This window comes from Periplaneta americana, chromosome 4 (assembly GCF_040183065.1).
Source record: "Periplaneta americana isolate PAMFEO1 chromosome 4, P.americana_PAMFEO1_priV1, whole genome shotgun sequence".
NCBI classification, from domain to species: Eukaryota; Metazoa; Arthropoda; class Insecta; order Blattodea; family Blattidae; genus Periplaneta; species Periplaneta americana.
In genome coordinates, this window is record NC_091120.1 from 100,774,577 (window position 1) to 100,795,762 (window position 21,186).

The 21,186-nt window shown below is 33.6% G+C and overlaps 1 protein-coding gene across 1 annotated transcript in view; it reads right to left on the reverse strand.

Annotated features, from left to right (window-relative positions):
- Positions 1-731: 731 nt before the first annotated feature.
- Chsy (Chondroitin sulfate synthase) overlaps positions 732-21,186 on the reverse strand; it is a 348,900-nt gene continuing 328,445 nt past the window's right edge. The window contains exons 5-7 of the mRNA XM_069823806.1: positions 20,536-20,693; positions 11,316-11,517; positions 732-2,257 (exon numbers count right to left, since the gene is read on the reverse strand). Of these exons, the coding sequence (XP_069679907.1) occupies positions 1,209-2,257; positions 11,316-11,517; positions 20,536-20,693 (1,409 nt within the window). The 3' untranslated portion in view covers positions 732-1,208. The remainder of the gene's footprint in view (positions 2,258-11,315; positions 11,518-20,535; positions 20,694-21,186) is intronic.

Below are 21,186 nucleotides of genomic sequence, written 5' to 3' on the forward strand. Positions count from 1 at the left end.
ACTGAAGGAGCCCGATAAGGATAAACATGTAAATTTCTGTCACTGGTTGTTGAATATGGTTACAGATGGTCATTTGGACTGCTGTTCTTTATCATGACTGATGAGACTTGGTTTCATCTATAGGGATATGTAAACGCTCAAAACAGCAGTTACTGGGCAACAGAAAATCCTAACCTAGTGTATGTGCAACTCCTACACGACCAAAAGATTGGTGTGTGGTGCACTATGACTGAGAAATGCATTATCGGTCCAATATTCTTTGACACCACAATCAACACGGATGTATACTTGACCTTCTTGGATGAATTTTATCCTCAACTAATAGAAGAAGAGCGTAATTACTGCTTTTTTCAACAAGATGGAGCAACATTTTACACATCCGAGAGGTCACTTACACGTATTCATCAGTTGTTCACTGAAGAGAGGACTGTGAGTAAAGACTTGCGACCACCACAGTCCCCAGATTTGCGATATGCGACATTTATTTATGGGGCTACTTCAAGGGGAAAGTGTACGAGCAAAATCCCCATACTGTCGATGAACTGAAGGATAACATCAGGAATAGCATCCACACTATTACCCGTGAGGAATTGGCATGTGTCTATATGAACCTGTTAAGACGTGCACAGAAGTGTCTAGATGTTGGTGGAGGGCACTTTCAACATCTATTATGAAGATTAGTACAGGACACATTCATTTATTCATTTTATTCTATTTCTTTGAAAAAAGTTTGTTTCAAATCAAATGAGATGAGACTGGCCGGTTTTATCTGCCCAATTCTGTATTTTTGCTCCAGAAAAAATACCCACCTTTTACGAAAACGCTCATCTTTTGTTCACTGATGTATATACTACCGTGCCTCACTATAGGATAGCCCCAGTACTGAAAACTAAAATTTCCACTGCCTAATGAAATGCTTAGGTCAGTACTGCAGTGTTCAGGATCGTAATTCGACTAGTGTAATGGCAAGCCCTGACAATCTCAGAACTTAGCTTGTCTACATAAAGTTAATATCACTTCCATTTCAATGGCATCTTCACAGCTGTTTGAGAGCAAGAAAGAGGCTATTTTACCTCAGAGTATTCCATATTCATCAGCTGATGAATTTCTTGCTGGAAAATAACACATGAACATGAAAACAATCGCATTACATGTGGTATTATAACAGCATCATTTGTACTGAACCTATACAAAACACACTTCCATTATCAGGATGGTGGTTCCTGATGCTTTCTATATTTTGCAAACTGGAAAATTTGATCCTTACGATTGTATATGTATTGCGCAAGTTGTGTAACACTCCCATATGTATCTGCACGTGAACCTTTACACATCGACAGTTGTACATCATCCAGTTTGGGGTCGCAATCAACAATGTGAAATACGTGCACCAATTGAGGGTCTGCTGAACGGAACACTGTAAAATTGGCTGCCACTGTCACAAACTTATCAAACAAATCCACATCCTCCTTCCCCCAGCCACGAATTCCTGTGTCATATCCACCTATTAATTTCATGTCACTTCTGTAAACACTAACAATGCCAAAACCAAATTGTCGCCAATAGCCAGTGTCACGACTCACTACAAAATGGTTCCTTAAAGCACCTGTTCTATGGATTGAAAAGCTCGGATCAAATTCACTAAAAACTATTGGAAAATAAGCTTGCTTTCCTTTTATTGTGTTTAAACGTATCCTTTCAAGTGTTTTGGTATTAAACACCATGTCAACATCAACGAAAAATAGGAGATTATCTACTTTATCATCAAATCTACTTGCACCCAATTCTAAGGCCTCAGCTCGGGCAAACGAGCCTGATGCAGAGATTACATCGATTCTTGATAGAGGATATTTGAGTTGGAATCTCTGCAATAAACTTAAGGAATTATTGAAACTTGGTGGATCTGTGAAACTTGGATAAAGCACCACAGTCAATGTTGTTTTCTGATCATCTTGGAGACACACGTCTTCATACACAGACAAGAAACGTTGAAATATTTCAAACCTTCCAGAAAGAGGAAGGATGAAGTTGATTATCTTGTTTCTTATCTTACTTGCAGAATCTTTGGGTTCCGAAGGGCTTAACATTCCTGGGAATACTTCTCCAATTTTCAGAAGTCCATTTTCAAAAGCATCCCTGAAAGGTGATTGTACTTGGTGTGATTCTAGTTGATCTTCCAAAACTGAATCCTCTTCATCTTCTTCTCGTGATTTTATAACAACTTCTTCCCCATCGATTGTTTCTTGAATTTCAAGACCTGGAATATGCAATGAGAATCAATATTGATCCCAAATACTTTTTAATGTATTGGTACAAAGTTTATGACCAAATAAAAATAGTTTTTAATCTCGAGTAATAGAGAAAAATGTTATTTTTACATAATATATTACAGCATAAATACAAGTTAAGGGTAATGTTGTATCTTTAATTTTCTTGTTAAATAAAACTCTATTAATGGAGATTTGTACGAAAATTAATGACATATATTCACTTTTACAATACCTAAAGTGAAGATTTGCGTATTTAAATGACTTGGTAAGCAGACAATTAGCCAAATAGAGAAATATAACACAAGTTTGTCTCATAAAGATTTGGTTTGAATGTTTAATTAAAATATTTTGGGAGGTGAAAGCTGAAAACTTAAGTGGAAAGATTTTACTAAACACTTGTAGTGAGATAGATAAAATAGCGAAAGTTGAAAGGTTCTGCTAAATGGTTGTAGTAAGACAGATAAAATAGCATAGGATATTTATTTCTTCAATGTCTGTGTGCAGTCAAGATGAACAGTACATACAGTACAAAGTTTTTATTTGAAAACACGATTAAGTAAACATTAATTGTATACATAAGTTATATATGGGCGCTGGACCTCCAAAGTTAAATCATAAATGAACGACGTTCATATGAAATCAAACTATTTACTGAAAGGTAATTGATTAGATATAAAATTAATTTCGTCAGGTAGTAGATATACTATATTTCATATTATTATATTAACACCAACATCATTACATTGTACCACCAACACTGTCACTATGTCTACCTTTACCATTATCACTATCATTACCAGTACCACTATTACTGTCACAATCATCACCATCTCGACAACTATTACGACCACTAACAAGATCACCACCACCAATACCCAACACCAATACCGTCGCTATCACCAATCATTACAACTATTATTACTAGACTTCGGATTTTAGGGTAAAACTCTATTTTAATCCTGACATAATAAGTCCATAAATACTTGCAAATATGCGTTCCATAGTAAAATATGCTGAAACTCGTAATTTCATAGAACATGTTGTTGTTGTTTTCCAATGGTCGCTTTTGGGATCATTTAACCCATTTTGCTTCTTGCCTCCCAATAAAGAGCACTCAGATTTCTGTTCTGCTGCGCTTCTTTTTTCAGTTTAGTGCACTGAAGCAGCAGTGGCATAGCCAGCAGGTGGGCCAGGTGGGCCCAGGCCCACGCAAAAAGTATGCGAATTTTTGCGTTTTTTATGGAAAATACTCAACATTAAAACTAAACCATGGATCCAGAGCAATAGTTACAGTCGATAGCATTAAGGTAAGAAGTAAAAAATGCGTTCATTTCTTCAAGAGCCAATTTAACTGTGTTGGGTTGGGCCTAAAAATTGTCTGGCAGCGATAAAAATAAGGAAGCTATGGAGGCTACTGAATTGTTACATCAGCTAGAAAAATTTGACACCTTATTTTATTTGGCATGTTTAGAAGATATTCTTGCTCTTGCAAATTCATTATTGGAAGCACCTCAGTCTTCAAAAATGGATATTAGTAAATGTTCGTCCTCCATTAAGGCAATGATATAAAACTTTTCAAAGCTCTGAAACGAAGAAAAATTCGACAATCATGTCACGCACAAGGCTTCGTAATCTAGCAATTCTATCCATTGAGAGGGAAAAAAGATGGGATTTGTTAAAGGATCTATCATCACCATAAGCGATCGACATATTCGTTGCTAGGAAATCTCGACAGCTCCAGTTCACCTTATGAAGCATTTGTATAGATATGCCTTGCATGATCGTTTATCATAATTTTGCGTGTTATTAAATAAGACTTCCGAGAATGAGTTTCAAGAGAGTTTACGGCAGTTACATTCTCAGGAGATGGGTCAGGTACTTTCTAAACCCGGCATATCTGGCCCACCCAAAATAATTAGTCTGGCTACACCACTGTGAAGCAGATGTTCTTTGTTCATTGACGATCCTGGTATGTTGCACAGTGGACATTCTTCTGTGTTGTAAATTCCAATTTTGCAAAGATGTGATGCAAGGCAGTCATTCCTATATTCAATCTGAAAATAGCTACGGCTTCCTTCCTGAGTTTTAGGCTGTATGTCTTCCAAAGTTTATTTATTTCTGCCCTTTTTCCCTTGTGATTCCTAATTATATTTATGGAGTATTTCTGCTTCTGATTTAGTTTTAATCTTGATGCCTAATGTCTTGAGTACTCATAGTTTTATTTTGTCTATATAATTTTGTGTCCTTTTTTGCTAGTTCACCAGCAATGTCGTTACCATTTATGCCAACGTGTGATGGTATCCACTGAAAACGTATTCTAGGCTATGTATTTTCAAGAATTGTTATTAATTTCCTTATTTTACTGATTTTCCTTGTAGCAGTTCTTTTATTTGATGCCATCGCTTGATTGCTGCATTTGAATCTACAAATAAGACAGCATTATTAAACGTAATGGGTCTATATTCAATTGTTCTAGAGCAAATAGTATTGCTTCTATTTCTGCATAAAAATTAAATTTGTTTTCACCTACAGCTATATAATGTGAAAAGAGGGATGAATATACTCCAGCTCCAGCATTGGCTTCACTATTCAGTAGTGAACTATTAGTGTATATACAGTATATAGCCATTCTAATTTTGGATATCTCTCTTGAATAGTATTTAGTGCTAACTGTTTTAACTCTTCTTGTGTGTGTGTTCATATTTCTTAATTTTTTTTCTAAATCAAGATTGTTGTTATTGGAGTGGTAGTCTAGAGGATTTTGTAGTGGTACAGTATTTTCTACTTTTGTTGTTATTGATAATTTTTTTAGGTATTCTGTGTTACATCTTATTACATCTGTTTGTGTTTTTAAATTTTGTGCTGATAGTATTTGTCTTACCCACGTTATGTCTGGTAAAGATTTGATTTTGAGAAAAGTTTTTGCTGCTTCTTCCCTAATTTCCTCTACTATGGACTTGTTTTGTGTGTATAACTGTAGTGCTGTGGTAGGCATGGTCTTAACTGCTTCTGTTATGAATCTTAATATATTGTGAATTTTATTAGTAACAACAATGTAATTTATTCGTCACAACAATAATTCCTTTCTACAATTCACCTTAACGCTCTCGTCAACAATTGGATCTTCACTCAACACAGTATTCGTTATAGCACTCCACCGACGACAATGACAATTTACTTGGACTATTACGCACAACAATGAACTGTTAATCTTAACTAATATTTACAAAGCACTATTTACAAATCAGAACTACCAGTTCTCAGTTCACAGTTCTTCTATCTCAGTCACTCGAGTTCACGGTATCTCGAACCACAGACTTTCAGAGACAGTTCACTGTACTCGAACTCGGGTCCCTCCAACTGCGGTCCACTGCACTCGAACTCAGGTCCCTCCAACTGCGGTCCACTGCACTCGAACTCAGGCCTTCGGATGCTGACGCAGATGCGGACGCACACTCGAGTCGAACTCTGGCTTGCTTGCTCTGGCTTACTCACTGACGGAATAACTGAAAACTCTCTCTAGTTCGCTGGCGCCTGCTCTTTTATAGCAAAATCATAGTTGCGAGAACCTTCTACAGTTGTGTAGAGAATTATCTCGATATCTCTACATCGACAGACTCCTGGAATAGTCGAGAAGGTCGTTCCACATTCACTGCGTTAAGTAGCAGCTGCGCGCAGACTCGTTGCGTTGACGTAATACACCCTCTCTCTTCTCTCCACCGCGCGACGTCACTCAATGTTCCGTGGAGCCTGTGCGATCTGCTTTCTTGCGGGACGCTGGTCGTGAGTTCGATTCTCACGTCGCTGTCACAATATTATTTTGTGTTTGTTCTAATTTGCTTAGTCTTGTTTTGTTGGCTGTAACAATTACTTCACTGCCATATTTTATTATTAGTTTTATATAAGTTCTGTATGTTTTGTTTAGTGTGTCTTGAAAACTTTCCTACGTTACTCCACGGAAACGTTTGTTCAATGTTGATTTTTTATTCACTTTGTTTATTACTTTTTTTATTACTTTTTCTATATGATGGCTCCAGTTTAGTTTATTATCTAATTGTACTCCTAGATATCGTGTTTTTTTCAGATTTGTCTAAATGTTTATTTTGTACATATACCTATTTCGTTTTTATGTTTCATGGAGAAGAACTGATAGTTTGTTTTACTGGCATTTATTTGCATGTTATTGTCTTCTGCCCATCTTTGAAGTTTTGTCAAGGCTTGGTTCATTTTATTTTCTAAATTAACTTTCTGTTCTTTATTATTTCTTGATTTAGTCCATATAGTTATATCATCTGCAAACATACATGTATTGATATTTTCAATTGATTTCAATTCCTTTGGTAAATCATTTATATATAAATTAAATAGTGTAGTAACTTACTTGAAACTGCTCCTTGTGGTAGATCAGTTTTTGTTTGTTTGTAAGACGAGAAGCAGTTATTGTATTTTGTTGAAATTCACTGTTGGTTAAAGAATTTTTTGAACTATTCTAGCATATTGCCTTTGATATTAATTTCTTTTAATTTGTAAATCAATTTGGCTTTTCAAATTGTATCATATGCACCTTTCAGATCTACAAAGGCGTTTAGAACACTCAAATTTTTGTTAAATGCCTTTTTGATTTCCTGAGTTATATATGCTATCTGATGTGATGTGGATCAATTTGGTCTAAAACCAACTTGTTCTTGTGCTATTAAATTTTGCTTTTCTAACTACCAGTTCAACCTGGCTATAATAATTTTTTCCTGGATTTTAGCTAACATTGACATTAAGACTATTGGTCTGTATGAGGATGTTTCTTCTCTATTTTTCTTTGGTTTTATAATAGGAACTATTGTAGCTTTTGTCCAATTAGATGGAAGAGTTTGAGGATAGTGCCATATTTTGTTGTATATTGATAGCAGTTTCCTTAGGGCATTGTCTCCAAGATGCTTCAGGAATTCAGGAAAAACGCTATCTGGGCCAGGCTGCTTTTCTTTTTTTCTCTTATTCCCTGTTTTAGTTCTTCGAGAGTAAAATAAAACATATACATATACGACGACGAAATATACTGTATATATATATGTATATACAGTATATTCAAGAGACGACGAAATATACTGTATATATATATATATATATATATATACAGTATATTTCGTCGTCTCTTGAATTTTCTTGTTTTTATCTTTTGTTCGAATATTTTATTCTTTCTTTCATTTTCCTTACTGAGTGAATATTGATTGGCATAAAAGGTGTTACATTTTTCAGCTACCTTCTTATTATCTGTTATTTCTTTGCCATTTACAACCAAAGGTTGCTGGATTTTAGGTGGAAATTTATTATTACATTTGTACATGAACTCATAAACTTTCATTGAATCTGTTCTGTAGTTCAAATTTTGTAGGAATAAATTAAATGAATTCTTCTTGACTTTAGTAATGTTTAATCATAGTTCTGTTGCTGTTTCTCTCGACTGGATTATATCTTCTTGCTTATGTGTACTTTCTGCTTTTTTAGCATGCTAAATCTCTTGATTTTTTTAAAGAGACTCTAATTTTGAATTCCAAAAAGATTTATACCTAATTTGCTTTCCTCTGGTAATATGTTGTTTTGCTGCTTTCTGTAAAATGCTACAAAATTCCTTGACCATCCTTTTGGGTTATCTTCTGGATTAATATCATGTATCTTCTAAATTTATTCCAATTTGCCCTTTTAAGTTCCAAGAGGTCTTTTTTGGCTGTCCGTTGTGCTGTTTTCCTATATTTATTGATAATACTATTGCTCTGTGGCAGCAGTCTGGGTCTTCATTACTTCTCTCCTAGTTTGTTGTGATATTTGTGAGGCTACCATGGATAAATCTGGATTAGTTGTTGCTCTAGTATAATGTAAAAAAGTTGGGGTGTCTTTGGGATTGAAAATCAGATCAATATTGTTGGTTTTTAAAAAGTCTTCTATTTCTTTTCCCGCATCATTCGTGTAGTTATAACTCCATGTTGATGACGCAGCGTTAAAATCTCCAATTAGAATTGTTCTGTTGTTATGGTTATATTATCCAAATTTAAATTTTTATTTGTTGGAGGACTATAAATCCCATATGATCAATTTCTTGTTATTTTTCCACAACTTTAGTTCTATAATTTCTGATGTATCTCTATCATTCATTTCCTTAACAACCTTAAACTTTAATGTCAGGTTCTTTCTTACTGCTGAAAGAATTCCACTTGCCTGCTCTTATCTAATGCGTGAGTAGTGTAGTCTGGTATATTGTAGTACTTCTTGTTTTCAGTAGTTACATTTGCTTCGTTCACAGTTAAAATGTCTATATCATTTTCTTTCATGATGTTCTTTACTTTTGTGAATTTCGGTGTTGACAACCCTCTAGCATTCCACTGGAGAATTTTATATGTTTTAGTTTGTTTTGCTCTCAGAAGAGTATTTTTAGACATCGTTTTTTGGAAAGCGTGGCCAGAATTGTTGCTCATTTTGCACTACCCAGAAGACACATGTGACTTGAGAAAATGTCACAAACGCGAGCAACTCTGTCCCCCCTCTTTCATCTTTCATAGAACATAAAAATGCCTATTTTGACGATTGAATATAACTTTGCCTATTTAGCATGTTTTGTCTCTGAAAGGTCAAAACACCCACTTTTTTCGAACAATTATATTGTAAATTTCAAAATTTATTTTTCAGTTTGTATTAATTTTTAACTAGGACTGTACATTTCATATTTGGTGGTCTGGTCAGGTGTTGCTTTATAACTTTATAGCATTCGGGGTGCTGTGACAGATAAATTAGGGCAGTAACAGGTTAGTGAACTGAAATAAATTGTTTTGTTTTAATTTAGATGGGTAGAAGACTGTTCACGATCCAGAAGAAAGTTTAATACCCGTTGGTGTATTTATATTTTTGCTCTATGCTGAGATAAATTACATAATTTTCTCTTTTAAGTTTTAAACCAGTTTCACATGGGGCAGCATACTGTCTAATGAAGCAACAGTATTTCTTGAGACTTTAATTTAAAATTTGCGTATAAAAACCTTACTACAAATCCGAATGTTTAATAAATACATTACCGGTACTTTTAAAACTAGGACGAATTATTTAATTAATAAATACATTACCGGTACTTTTAAAACTAGGACGAATTATTTAAAATAAGAAACTATTTAGTTAAGCTGTTCATCATTTCGTTTTCTATGTGTAGTCATTCAGTAAAAAAAAAAAAGACTTATGCAAGTAGCTATATACCAGGGAAACGTGGAGCAAAAAAGAAAATTGAAACTGTCTCTGCTAACCTAGGCATTAAATAATTCTTCAAACAAGAATAAATTTTATGCTGCACTATGCCAAGCTACTGCCACAGCAAATATCCAGTTTAATGCACTGGAGAATTCTCATTTTAAAGGCTTCTTGGAAAAAATACTGCCATAGAAATATTACATCAGAATTTACCATAGAGAAAAATTATATTTATAGTATGTCTGAATGGGCTCTGTAGAGAATTCTTTCGGACATTGGAAATTCACATATCTGACTCTCAGTTGACGAAACTACAGGTACTAGCATGGAACACTACATAGCCATTTAATTCTTGAAAAGTTCAGTCTTACTGCCCCATTGTAGTTTATTTTGATAATATTATAAGCATTTAAATAAATTTCACAATTTTATAACTTATATGTCAGCAAATTTTTAACTTAATTTTTTTTTAAGTGGCTTTATGACAGAGCCTTATTTTTCGACTTTTGGAGCCTATTCCCTAAACTTGAAAACCAATTTTAGACACCCAAAATCATATTTTAGCGACTTAAAAATCTGAAGTCTAATTATTACCATCCCCACCACAATTATCATGACTAGAGCCCGGATGTTTAGGCATTTATAATAGTTAAAATAGGCAGGCAAAAAAGGCACAATAATCTTTGAAGAAGCCATTATACATTTTAAAAAGGCATAATATATTTTAGCAATAAATTTAAATCATATCAACATAACTTTCATATTTACTCCGTAGGTGACACATGTTGACTTATAAAATACTTTTTTTCGTTATTACCAGTTAACTATCTTTTCACAAAGCTTACATAACAAAACTGTTCCATCGGTTGAAAACACATGGGCACCAAATTCACTAACGTAAGCATGAAGTTTACTTTGCAATGCTTTACTGAATTTAAGCATTCTAGCTAACCAATCTTATACCTTCTGTCACCCGACAATAACTGACTGCTCCTCACTCAAATTTCTTTCTCCTACAATAATAAATACGTGTAGCATAAAATTATAACAATAAGATTTGAAAATATGAAAGCGAACAATTAGAAATGCTACACGACAACTTCTATGAGAACGAGCTTAATATTTAAAATTATAAAGCTGATTATTGGTATCATGAAGACATGACAATATTATATTTGTAACTGTGGATTGATTTTCCATCATTATTCATATTACACCAATAGTATTAAAGCACGATTATTGGCAGATTAAGCACCGAAATAAATTACTTTTATTTACTGTTGTTAGTAAAGTTAGACATTATTTAAAATATTTAAATTTCATACACATTACATTACAATTAATTAGAAAAAAAAAAACAAGAAATATTGCTTTAAAATGACAAAAACGGCATTTATTAGTAAGAAACACCTTAAAAAGGCAAAATAGGCAAAATAAAAATTGGCCCTATCACTTTGATTTACTCCAAATCATATTTATATCTGTGCAAATAATGAATTACGTCCACCCAGTAAAAAAGGCATTTTGCCAAACATCAGGGCTACAAAGCAACAGCTTACAACCCACACAAAACAAATCTTTATTGAAACGAGATAAATCCCCATTTACCTACAAGGAATCGGCGCAGATTCACTCAGTTTGTAGCTACATGTAAATGCTACTAGAATAACAGCATAGAACTTATTATAGTACATGAATATTATAAATATAAACTTGTGCTTATTATGAAAACTAATTTAGTGGAAAACAATATGGTTCAATATAAAATATACGATCAGTATGTAGCTTAAATGCTGTGTAATATAATATCCTCTATTTTACCTGTGAATTGCTGTTGAAGATAGACATGTCTGCGGACAGGGACAGTCATCTTGCGACCACGATATTTCTTATACACCAATAACAGATCCAAAATGTAATCTGCTCCGTACTGGGGATTCAGTCTGTGATAACCATAAAGGATTTCTCGATATTCAATCACTCGTCCACGTTGCTTAGAATACATATTAATCATATCCATTACCTGGAAAATAAAATTACCAGCATGTTTCTTTTGTATATGTTCATATATTAAATGATTCAAATAGATTTCCACTACTTACACTCTGTTTCATAAGTTCCGCATATTGTCTTTTACATTTAAACGGATAATTTTTTTTCGAAAAATGCTCGAATACGCCAATATTTTAGACACTTTTTCACAGAAGCAAACCATTTTTAATATCACTGCTGTGCTAGTTGTGACGTCACCACAAGCATTTCTAAATGGCACCCTATGTTTTTCTGTATAACATCTGAAAGAGAACCTTCATAAGTGTACGTCAACCGAAGATCCCTTTCTTTTGTTTTAATTTGACGTTTGTAGAACTTGTTGAATTTACAAACTATACACATCTTGTAACACAATTTTGTCACAAATTTAATTGTATAACTTCAATACTTGGCACTTATACTCGAGAATAAAATTGTTTGTAATTTCTCTAAGATGAGTAAATAAATTTCTCTGAGACAATACAGCAAATGATCAATTAATTAAATGTTCAAAATGTTTCCATTTATGACCTGACAATGATAAAGACGTAGTGTATCACTAAAATCTCAAATATCTCATTTTCACTTAAGAACATCTTTATTTTCCGTTGATTTCAACAATTAAACCAGTAAACTCAATTATTTATTTGATTTGATATTAGATTCAGCATTTGACAGGAATTTAAATGATATTAGATTCGGCATTTATAAGATTTTTTAAATTTATTTCTTGAAAATTTTTAGCGACATTATAGGCAGGCCATTAGGCCATTAATTTTATTGAAGGTTATCTCGAACAGGAATTAATTAATCTATTTTTGTCTATAAAAATATAGTATTATGATTGGTTTTGCTGCTTGTATTGTGGTTGGGAAACTTGCTTATGATTTAGGTTATAAGTTTCAAGAAGTAGATTTAATTTACTTTTACTGATACTTCTGAGAGTTAATCTATGTTTATGTCACCACAAATCACAAATTCCATATGTAGTTTGTAAAGTATCTTCATTAGCAGGCCAAAATCTAAGTTGAATATAAAATTTTTAAAATCTATTACTGGCACTCTACAAATGCACACGATAATAATATTTGATAATTGACCACCAAGTTGAATTCCACAGATTTCAATATGGTATCCAGTTCAGTATAGAAATCATACATATCAGTTTTACTAAACAACAGATCATTCCTAACAAACTTGCAAGCACTTCCAAACACATTTCTGCAGAAATTAGAGCTCAAAACTTATTTATGTAAAGGCATCTGTAATATTTTCTCTTCTCTCACAATATGTTGTTCTGTTAAACACAATCTAAAGCAGTGATCAAAACATCAGTTTTATTTATCCCTAACATTTTGATGAAAAATAATTAAATTTTTATGTTTAGAATATTCGTGATGTAAAATTTCCTAATAGTCATCATCATCAATTAACTGCACTTGATTTAAACACCTTACCACTGGAAAGATAATAAATTAGTAATAGTAATTTATTCACCATAAAGATTTTTACAAACCATGGCTTCGTCAATCTTATTTCTAGGTCTTAATCTAGTTTCTGATTATACTATAGGCATATTTATGAATTTGTAACATTGTTGTTGCAGGACATCTGCTGACACAATTTAAAAAGAATTGCAACTAAGATAATATAAAAATAATAGGCTATAATAATAATAATAATAATAATAATAATAATAATAATAATAATAATAATAATAATAATAATAATAATAACAACAACAACAACAATAGGAATGTTCTTAATAGCAATAACGACCTATGTGCCTTCACAATTACATATTAGTACTTTCATGCAAGGTCTAAAGACATAAATTCCTCTACAGTATATGGTATATGATGCAGCAGCAATCTGTTGACTATGCTTCTAAATTTCTTTTGTTTACTACTTATTATGGAGCTTGGAATTTTATTATACATGTTTATGCCTCTATGTAAAATACTTTTAAGACTTGTGGCAATTCTATGAGTGGACAAATTGATATGACTTGATGTTCTTGTTTGATACATGTGGCAGTCTGAATTCAATTTGAATTTTGCTTTGTTTTTATGAATGAAAAACACTGTTTCTAAAATGTATACCATACAAGACACGAGCAAAATTTTGAGTTCTCTAAAAATTGCTCTACTTTGCGACCTTATAGGTACCGGTACTTGTTTCATAATTTTTACAATTCTTTTAGCTTAAAAATTTCCGTAATTTTGCTTGTTGCGTCTCATAATTGTATGCCATACTGAATCTGGGAATGTATATAGCCAAAATACATAGATCTGAGAACTTCATTAGAGGTTGTTTTGTTTAAAATTCTGAAAGCACATATATAGCGGTTCAATTTTTCTATAGTTTTCTCAACATGATAGTTCCAGGTTAAAGCAGAATGAATCCAGATGCCTCGAAATTTTGTATTTTTAACTTCCATTATGTCTTTACCATTGATTTTGATAGGAGTAGAATTTTGATTGCCGCTATTGTTAAAGAGTATGTAGACATCCAAACCAGAAATTTGTTATATATTATTTTTCATTATATTTACACACATTCAATGCCAATATGTTTAAAATACTAGAGCTTCTGGGTAGATAAATCTGAGGTAGTGAGAATAAACTGTGTTCACTTCCTGATTTAACACATTTTAATACCGGTACATAGCATTCATCATATTTTAGCTCAGGTTAAAATCTAGTGCTATACCGGTACAGTAATTCTGCAGAAACAAATATGTTCTAAAATGTGAAATTTAATGTTTACAATTTGTTCCCAAATAACTAAAATGCTCTCTCAAATTAATATCACTCAATAAAAGAATTGTATTCCAATGGATACCATCCCATTGTGGAATCCTGGGAAACGAGAATGCAGATGCACTAGCAAAGAAGGGCAGCACTGTTACTTACAGACCTGTTACTAAATCTACATATTACTCTGTGAAAAGATTTATTAAATCTACATACTTAGACTTCAACAAACAAAATTTGATAGCACAATCTCAAGGGAAAAAATGGAATGGCCAAACACCTGGATAGAATTGGAATATATCAGTCCCCTAACTGCCCATTGTGCAACTCAAACCAAGAAATGGATTCGGAACACCTCAAAATCTGTGCTTCAGTGGCTGACCATGATAATATCTTTGAAAAATATTGGAGTGCAAGAGGTCAAATGACTTTATTGTCAAACGCCTGGCATTAGAAAACAACAAACAACAACAATTTGTTCCCAATTTTCACACGAGTTTGTAACATGATCTTCATAAATACTTTTGGAATAAGGTGTAACTATAACAATGTGTGTGAATGGATGTAGACATGTATAAAACACCCATGAACTTATAAAGTTACTCAGTTTCTCAAAAGCATTTTCCAACAATTACGTACTGTTCATGTAGCCTACGGTTTTCGTCTTAAACTAAGTGAACTGGGTAAAATATTATAAAATAAATTTCATTTAACTCTGAGTTATGTTTCAATTCTTAATTATAACATCTCTAGCGGTGCTGCTGTAGTCATTATCACAATCTAAATAAACAATAATTAGTTTGATTGGTATTAAAAATGGATTATAAACAAGTTCCAGGTGCAGTGGAAAAACCATGTCCAATCAATGAATCGGAATAGACTTCCAAAAGCCATGCTTCAATACTGTCCCCAAGGGAAGAGATCTTTAGGCCGTCCAAAAAGAAGGTGGACCGAAAATGACTCACTGACACCATAACGGGGCTTGGGCTTTATACTCGTACTTGTTTGGATGATGATGATGATGATGATGATGATGATGATGGTATTGCTATTGTAGCTATTTTAGAACTAAATGCAGTTGCTGTCCATGCTCGTGAGTGATGTATCAAATCCTCTACTACAGCGTTTCTCAAACTTTTCTTTCTACGGAACCCTTTTAAAGCTAAAATAGAACTGTGGAACCCAGCATAATATTAGTGATATATATATATATATATATATATATATATATATATATATATATATATATAGTGTTTCCGAGGTGTTGTTACAAACTTTCAGGGATGATGGGGAAGGGTACATGTATCAATTTGAGATACGGAACCAGGGTCCGGAAATGACTGAGTCGAAAGTTATAAGCAAAAATAGTTATGTGGAAATGGAATTGTAATTTGGCACCACGTGCACTCCTTCCCTTAATCTTTGGAACAGTCGTGGAAAGATGGTATGGGCCGGATGTCTCCTACATGGGTACTGGTCCCAATACAATCTGTGAGCTTGTCTACTGTTCCCATTGGCTCATCCGTATTCGAAAATCAGGTCTGCTTATTCCGCTCTCGTGTACTCCTCCATTTCACTAGGACTGATCGACTGGACACTGCAACTTGTACAAATACACTGCTGTCTACAGACGTGCATATCAGGACCGAAAATGTCCGTTACACATTACGCTATCTGTATTTCTTTAGTGTAGTTTCCTGTCCCCATCACTCAGACACCGCACTGAATGAAATACTGTAAGTAGACAACGTAAACAACGTCATATGAATACAGTATGTGTAAGATGTGCAGATAAATAGACATAAATAAGGTGTACAGAGGAATAAAATTATTTCATTTCCACACAACTATTTTTGCTTGTAACTTTCGACTCGGTCATTTCCGGACCAAGGTTCCTTATCACAAATTGATACATGTGCCCTTCGCCATCATCCCTGAAAGTTTTTAACACCACCTCGAAAACACCCTGTGTATACACACACACACAAGCACACACACACACACACACACACACACACACACACACACACACACACACACACACACACACACACACACACACACACACACACACACACACACACACACACACACACACACACACACACACACATATATATATATTAAATTACCAATGTATTTTTACCACTAACATTACACATTTTTATTGATGTCACATATTATACATATTTAAAAATTATAAATAATATTGTTGAACTATATTTGCTGTTATTACAAAGATTAGTAATCCTGGCTTAGTTTTACCACTAACATTAAACATGTTTTTTGAACTCACACGTTATTCATACTCATATTTAAAATTATTTAATGTTTCTGAAATATATTTGCTATTGTTCCAAAGATCAGTAAATATAAAACAAGTATAAATGTAATTAAGTCCACTTGCATTGTTAACACTGTTTTGTAATTCACACTAAAATTCAGGTACTTAATTTTCTTTTCAGAAAAAAAACACCTATTTGAAATAGATCAGAGGGACGAGTGTTTTTTTTTTTTTTGTTTTGTTTGTACCTTCATATTTCTTTAATACCGGGTTTAATGTTGGAAAGCTGAAGTCTCATGTCCGGTTCTGCATCCAGTTTGTTTCGGTATTTAGTTTTGATAGACGTATACACTGAAAACCCAGTTTCACATAGGTAAGTACTTACAATAGGAAGTAGAATTGTGATATCTTTCTTTGATAAAACTGGGTACTCTCTTCTAAGGCTGTGCCAAAAATCCACCACAGCGAGATTCTTAAACTGAGGTTGCAGGGATGAATCAGACGTCACTTCCAGTAATGCTTCATATCCTTCAGAAGCGAGAGAAAAAGGTTTTTTTCTCTGATATCAAATGGATTTTTGACTCACAAGTTTTGAGAATTGTTTTCACTTTCCTATTCTGGAAAATACTGCTCTACATATCCTCCAAATGCTTTACAAATTCTTCATTGATTTCATCAAGTTCTCGGAGAGTTTCTTTGTTCTCCTCACGGAAATCTTTCAAAAAGAGAAGCTCTCAAATTCACGGCCGGCTAGACTTCTCATCCAGAGCTGCAATTTTTTCTTGATAGCCCTGATTTTATTTTCTGCATTGAATATATTAGCACAAAAATTCTGCTAAATAGGCAAATCTCAAGAGCCATTGTTTGTCACTCAAATGATGTACAACTCGAAATGGTGATCAATGAAGAAAGCCATCACCTCAGCCTTAAGTTCGAAGAGTCTACTTAAAGTTTTTCCACGAGAAAGTCATCTCACTTCTGTATAGAGAAGCAGAGATTTATGAAGGCTTCCCATGTCGTCACAAATTATTTTGAAGAGCCTTGAATTTAGTTTTCTGGACTTGATAAAATTAACGATTTTTGCTGCTTCATTAAGAACATTTTTGAGGGACACTGGAATTTTTTATATGGCCAAAGCTTGACGGTGCAAAATACAAGGACTGATTTTGCAATTTTTTGCAACTGACTTTTTGTGCGATACTGCACCAACAGTTTTCCCAACCATTGTCTTTGCACTATCCGTGCAGACATGAACACAATTGTCCCAGGGTATATGATTTTCTTCAAAGTATTCACTAACAAGTCTGAAAATTTCAGATCCTGTTGCCTTAGCTGGCAGCAGTGTACGTATTAGAATATCGTCTTCAATAGCACCTTCATAATGTTAACGGACAAACACTAGTACAACTGCCAGATCTGCTACATCACTTGACTCGTCTATCTCTAGTGCAAATTGACATGATCTCAGCCGACTGTTTAATTCTTCCATATCTTGAATGCGACGGGCCACTGTGTCATTTGAAAGCAGCACGGAAGATAATTGTTTAGCCTCCTTCTCATTGAGCATGCACTTAAACATATCAATCGCACAGAGTTTTATTAATTTTTCGGCTATTTTGTGGGACTCGCCTGCCTGAGCCACTCTGTAGCTTACAATGAAAGATACCTCTGTTGCTTTTTCATTTGTACTATAAGATGACTGAGCTAAGAACTTTTGTGAATTTAGTAACTCACGACGTTTTCTATCAAAGAAATCAATATTCTTGTCATGAAACTGAGTATGGTTTGTTTCAAAATGGCGACATAATTTTGAAGGTGCCATCGAATTATTAGGTAAAATTCTGCCACATTACACACTGAGGGCAATTTTTAGCATCCATGAAATCCAAAGCTAAGTAACTCTCATTATGTTTACGTTTTTTAATTACAGATTCATGTTTTGTTTTTGATATTGGCTCTTTCACATTTTCATGTGAGGAGAAGTTATTTTGTAAACCTGGTGTTTCCATTTCGCCTTCATCAGGCCCACATACCTGTTTAGGGATAGTTGAAGTTATAGTGGCATACTTGGATGTTGATTGTTTTAAAAATTCTGTTTTAAGCGACCGATCCATGATTCGGTGTCACTCTGTATTAAAAAAGTAGAGTTAGAATCGGTATCACTCTGTATTAAAAATACGATGACGTAGCACGCAATAATCGGTCTTGCCCTCTATTTACATAATTCTGAAGAAGGGATGACAAAACTCGCACAATTTTTCTTTAAAACATTGGTCATTTTCGAATATCATTAAATAAACGTTGAGACACAAAATTAAAACATAGCTCACCTTTCTTCTCCAAAAGAAATTTCCTGTGCTTTCTTGAAGGAACATCAAAACAACTCTGCGAAATATCCTTCACAGAACTTTCAATTAATTTCGTATACAATTTACACCTGTGCATTATTGTTGAAAAATGTGTTAGCTGCAGACACTTAAGTTATTTCAAGCGCACTTATTATTATTATTATTATTATTATTTCAACAACGTGCATTAGTGACCAATTTCCGTAAACGGTACCCATTGTTGTCTGATTATTGTCAAGAGAATGGCTGAATAAACAATTATAGTTCTGTTCTTATTCCTTTTCATGTTTTTATAACATTATATTTTAGAGATTAAAAAGTAGCCTAAATAATTTCACATAAGGAATTGTGTGGAACCTGTAAGAGTTGCTTACGGAACCCCGGGGTTCCGGGGAACACACTCTGAGAAACGCTGCTCTACTATAAACTATAAGATATCTCTAAGATTTTCATATACACTCAAAAGATGGAGACATGTGCTATGCCTGTTTACTTCTGTTAGGTTTTCTTGATTTAGTACTAAATTTATTCCACAAGATGTACCGATATTCTTATTGTTATTATCGGTACTCAATTTAAAAACAATACAGTAAATCTGGTTTTATCCATTTTGTAGAGAAGATTGTTTTATTTTAAAACTTAAAAATAAAAAACTAGTAACTGGTAGTACATACCATACTTCGATTAAGTGAGTTATAACTTGTGCCCAACAATTTATTTGTTGCTGATAGTTTGAAATATTACTCAACACTTTGCATTACTTTCCTGTAGTCTTTGTTAACTGCCTATCATATGTTAATGCTGCTTGATTACTCATTCAAAGTATAAACATGGCTCAGCCGTAGTTCATTCAGCTTACAATTCATTGTGAAATTTCCGATAGGTCTATTATTAATGTCAATATTCTTTTTAATTAATAAGCTTACAGTCCATATGACTTATCATACAATTATAATTAACATTTTACATCATGCTATTTACATTACATTAATTTGATAGTAAAAGTTTTTGTCAGTTCGACATAATCAGACTACAATATAATATAACAATATCTAAATGTCAATATAAATTAAACTTACAGTGATGTCGAACTGGCAAAAATGTTTACTACCAAATTAATGTAATGTAAACAGCATGATGTAAAATGTTAATTGTACAATAAATCATACGGATTTTATGGATTTCTGAGAAGTACAAAAGGATGCACAATACTAGACAAACTAAGAAATCAAGAAATAAAAAACCAACTAAACATCTATGCCATAAAAGATAAAATAAAAGATTACCATGATAAGTGGTTATAATAACATATAAACAGAATGTCAGATATAAAACACCCTAAATTGGCCTTTGAATACAAACTAATGGGAGCGAGAGATGTTGGAAGAGATCAACTGTGAAGTCGGAACAGGCAGATGCCTAATTCATGGAGTGAAGAAAAAGAAGAAGAAGAATTAAAATATTAATTACAATTGTATGATAAGTCATATGGATTGTATTGTTAATTAAAAATAATATTGACAGTAGTTCATTCAGTTAACTGATGTTAAACAAAGACATTCACTTCTGTTCAATTTCAGCCTAATAACTAAGACAAAATTGTCGACGTATGAAATCTTTACCTCACGAACAACATCTTCTAAACCTTCCTTCAATGGCGAATCAATGCGACGGCGAGGATTTGTGCTGCTTGCAGAGTACAAAGAGCGAGAGATGAAATCCCACGTTAAGACTTCCACTTCTGAATGGGGAGTGAACTTATTCAGCCCAGGCTCTATTCCTGTAACAAATACAACATTAACATTTCTTTTCTTGATCGTGAAAGAAGACTTCATGTCATTAGCGTGACTTATTACCCTACTTACTTAGTTATGACTTTTAAGGAATCCTAAGGTTCATTGCCGCCCCCACATAAGCCCGCCATCGGTCCCTATCCTGTGCAAGATTAATCCAGTCTCTACTATCACATCCCACCTCCCTCAAATACATTTTAATATTATTCTCCCATCTACGTCTCGGCCTCCCCAAAGGTCTTATTCCCTCCGGCCTCCCAACTAACACACTATAAGCATTTCTGGATTCGCCCATATGTGCTACATGCCCTGCTCATCTCAAACGTCTGGATTTAATGTTCCTAATTATGTCAGGTGAAGAATAAAATGCATACAGTTTTGCGTTATGTAACTTTCTCCATTCTCCTGTAACTTCATCCCTCTTAGCCTAAAATATTTTCCTAAGCACCTTATTCTCAAACACCCTTAACTTCTGTTCCT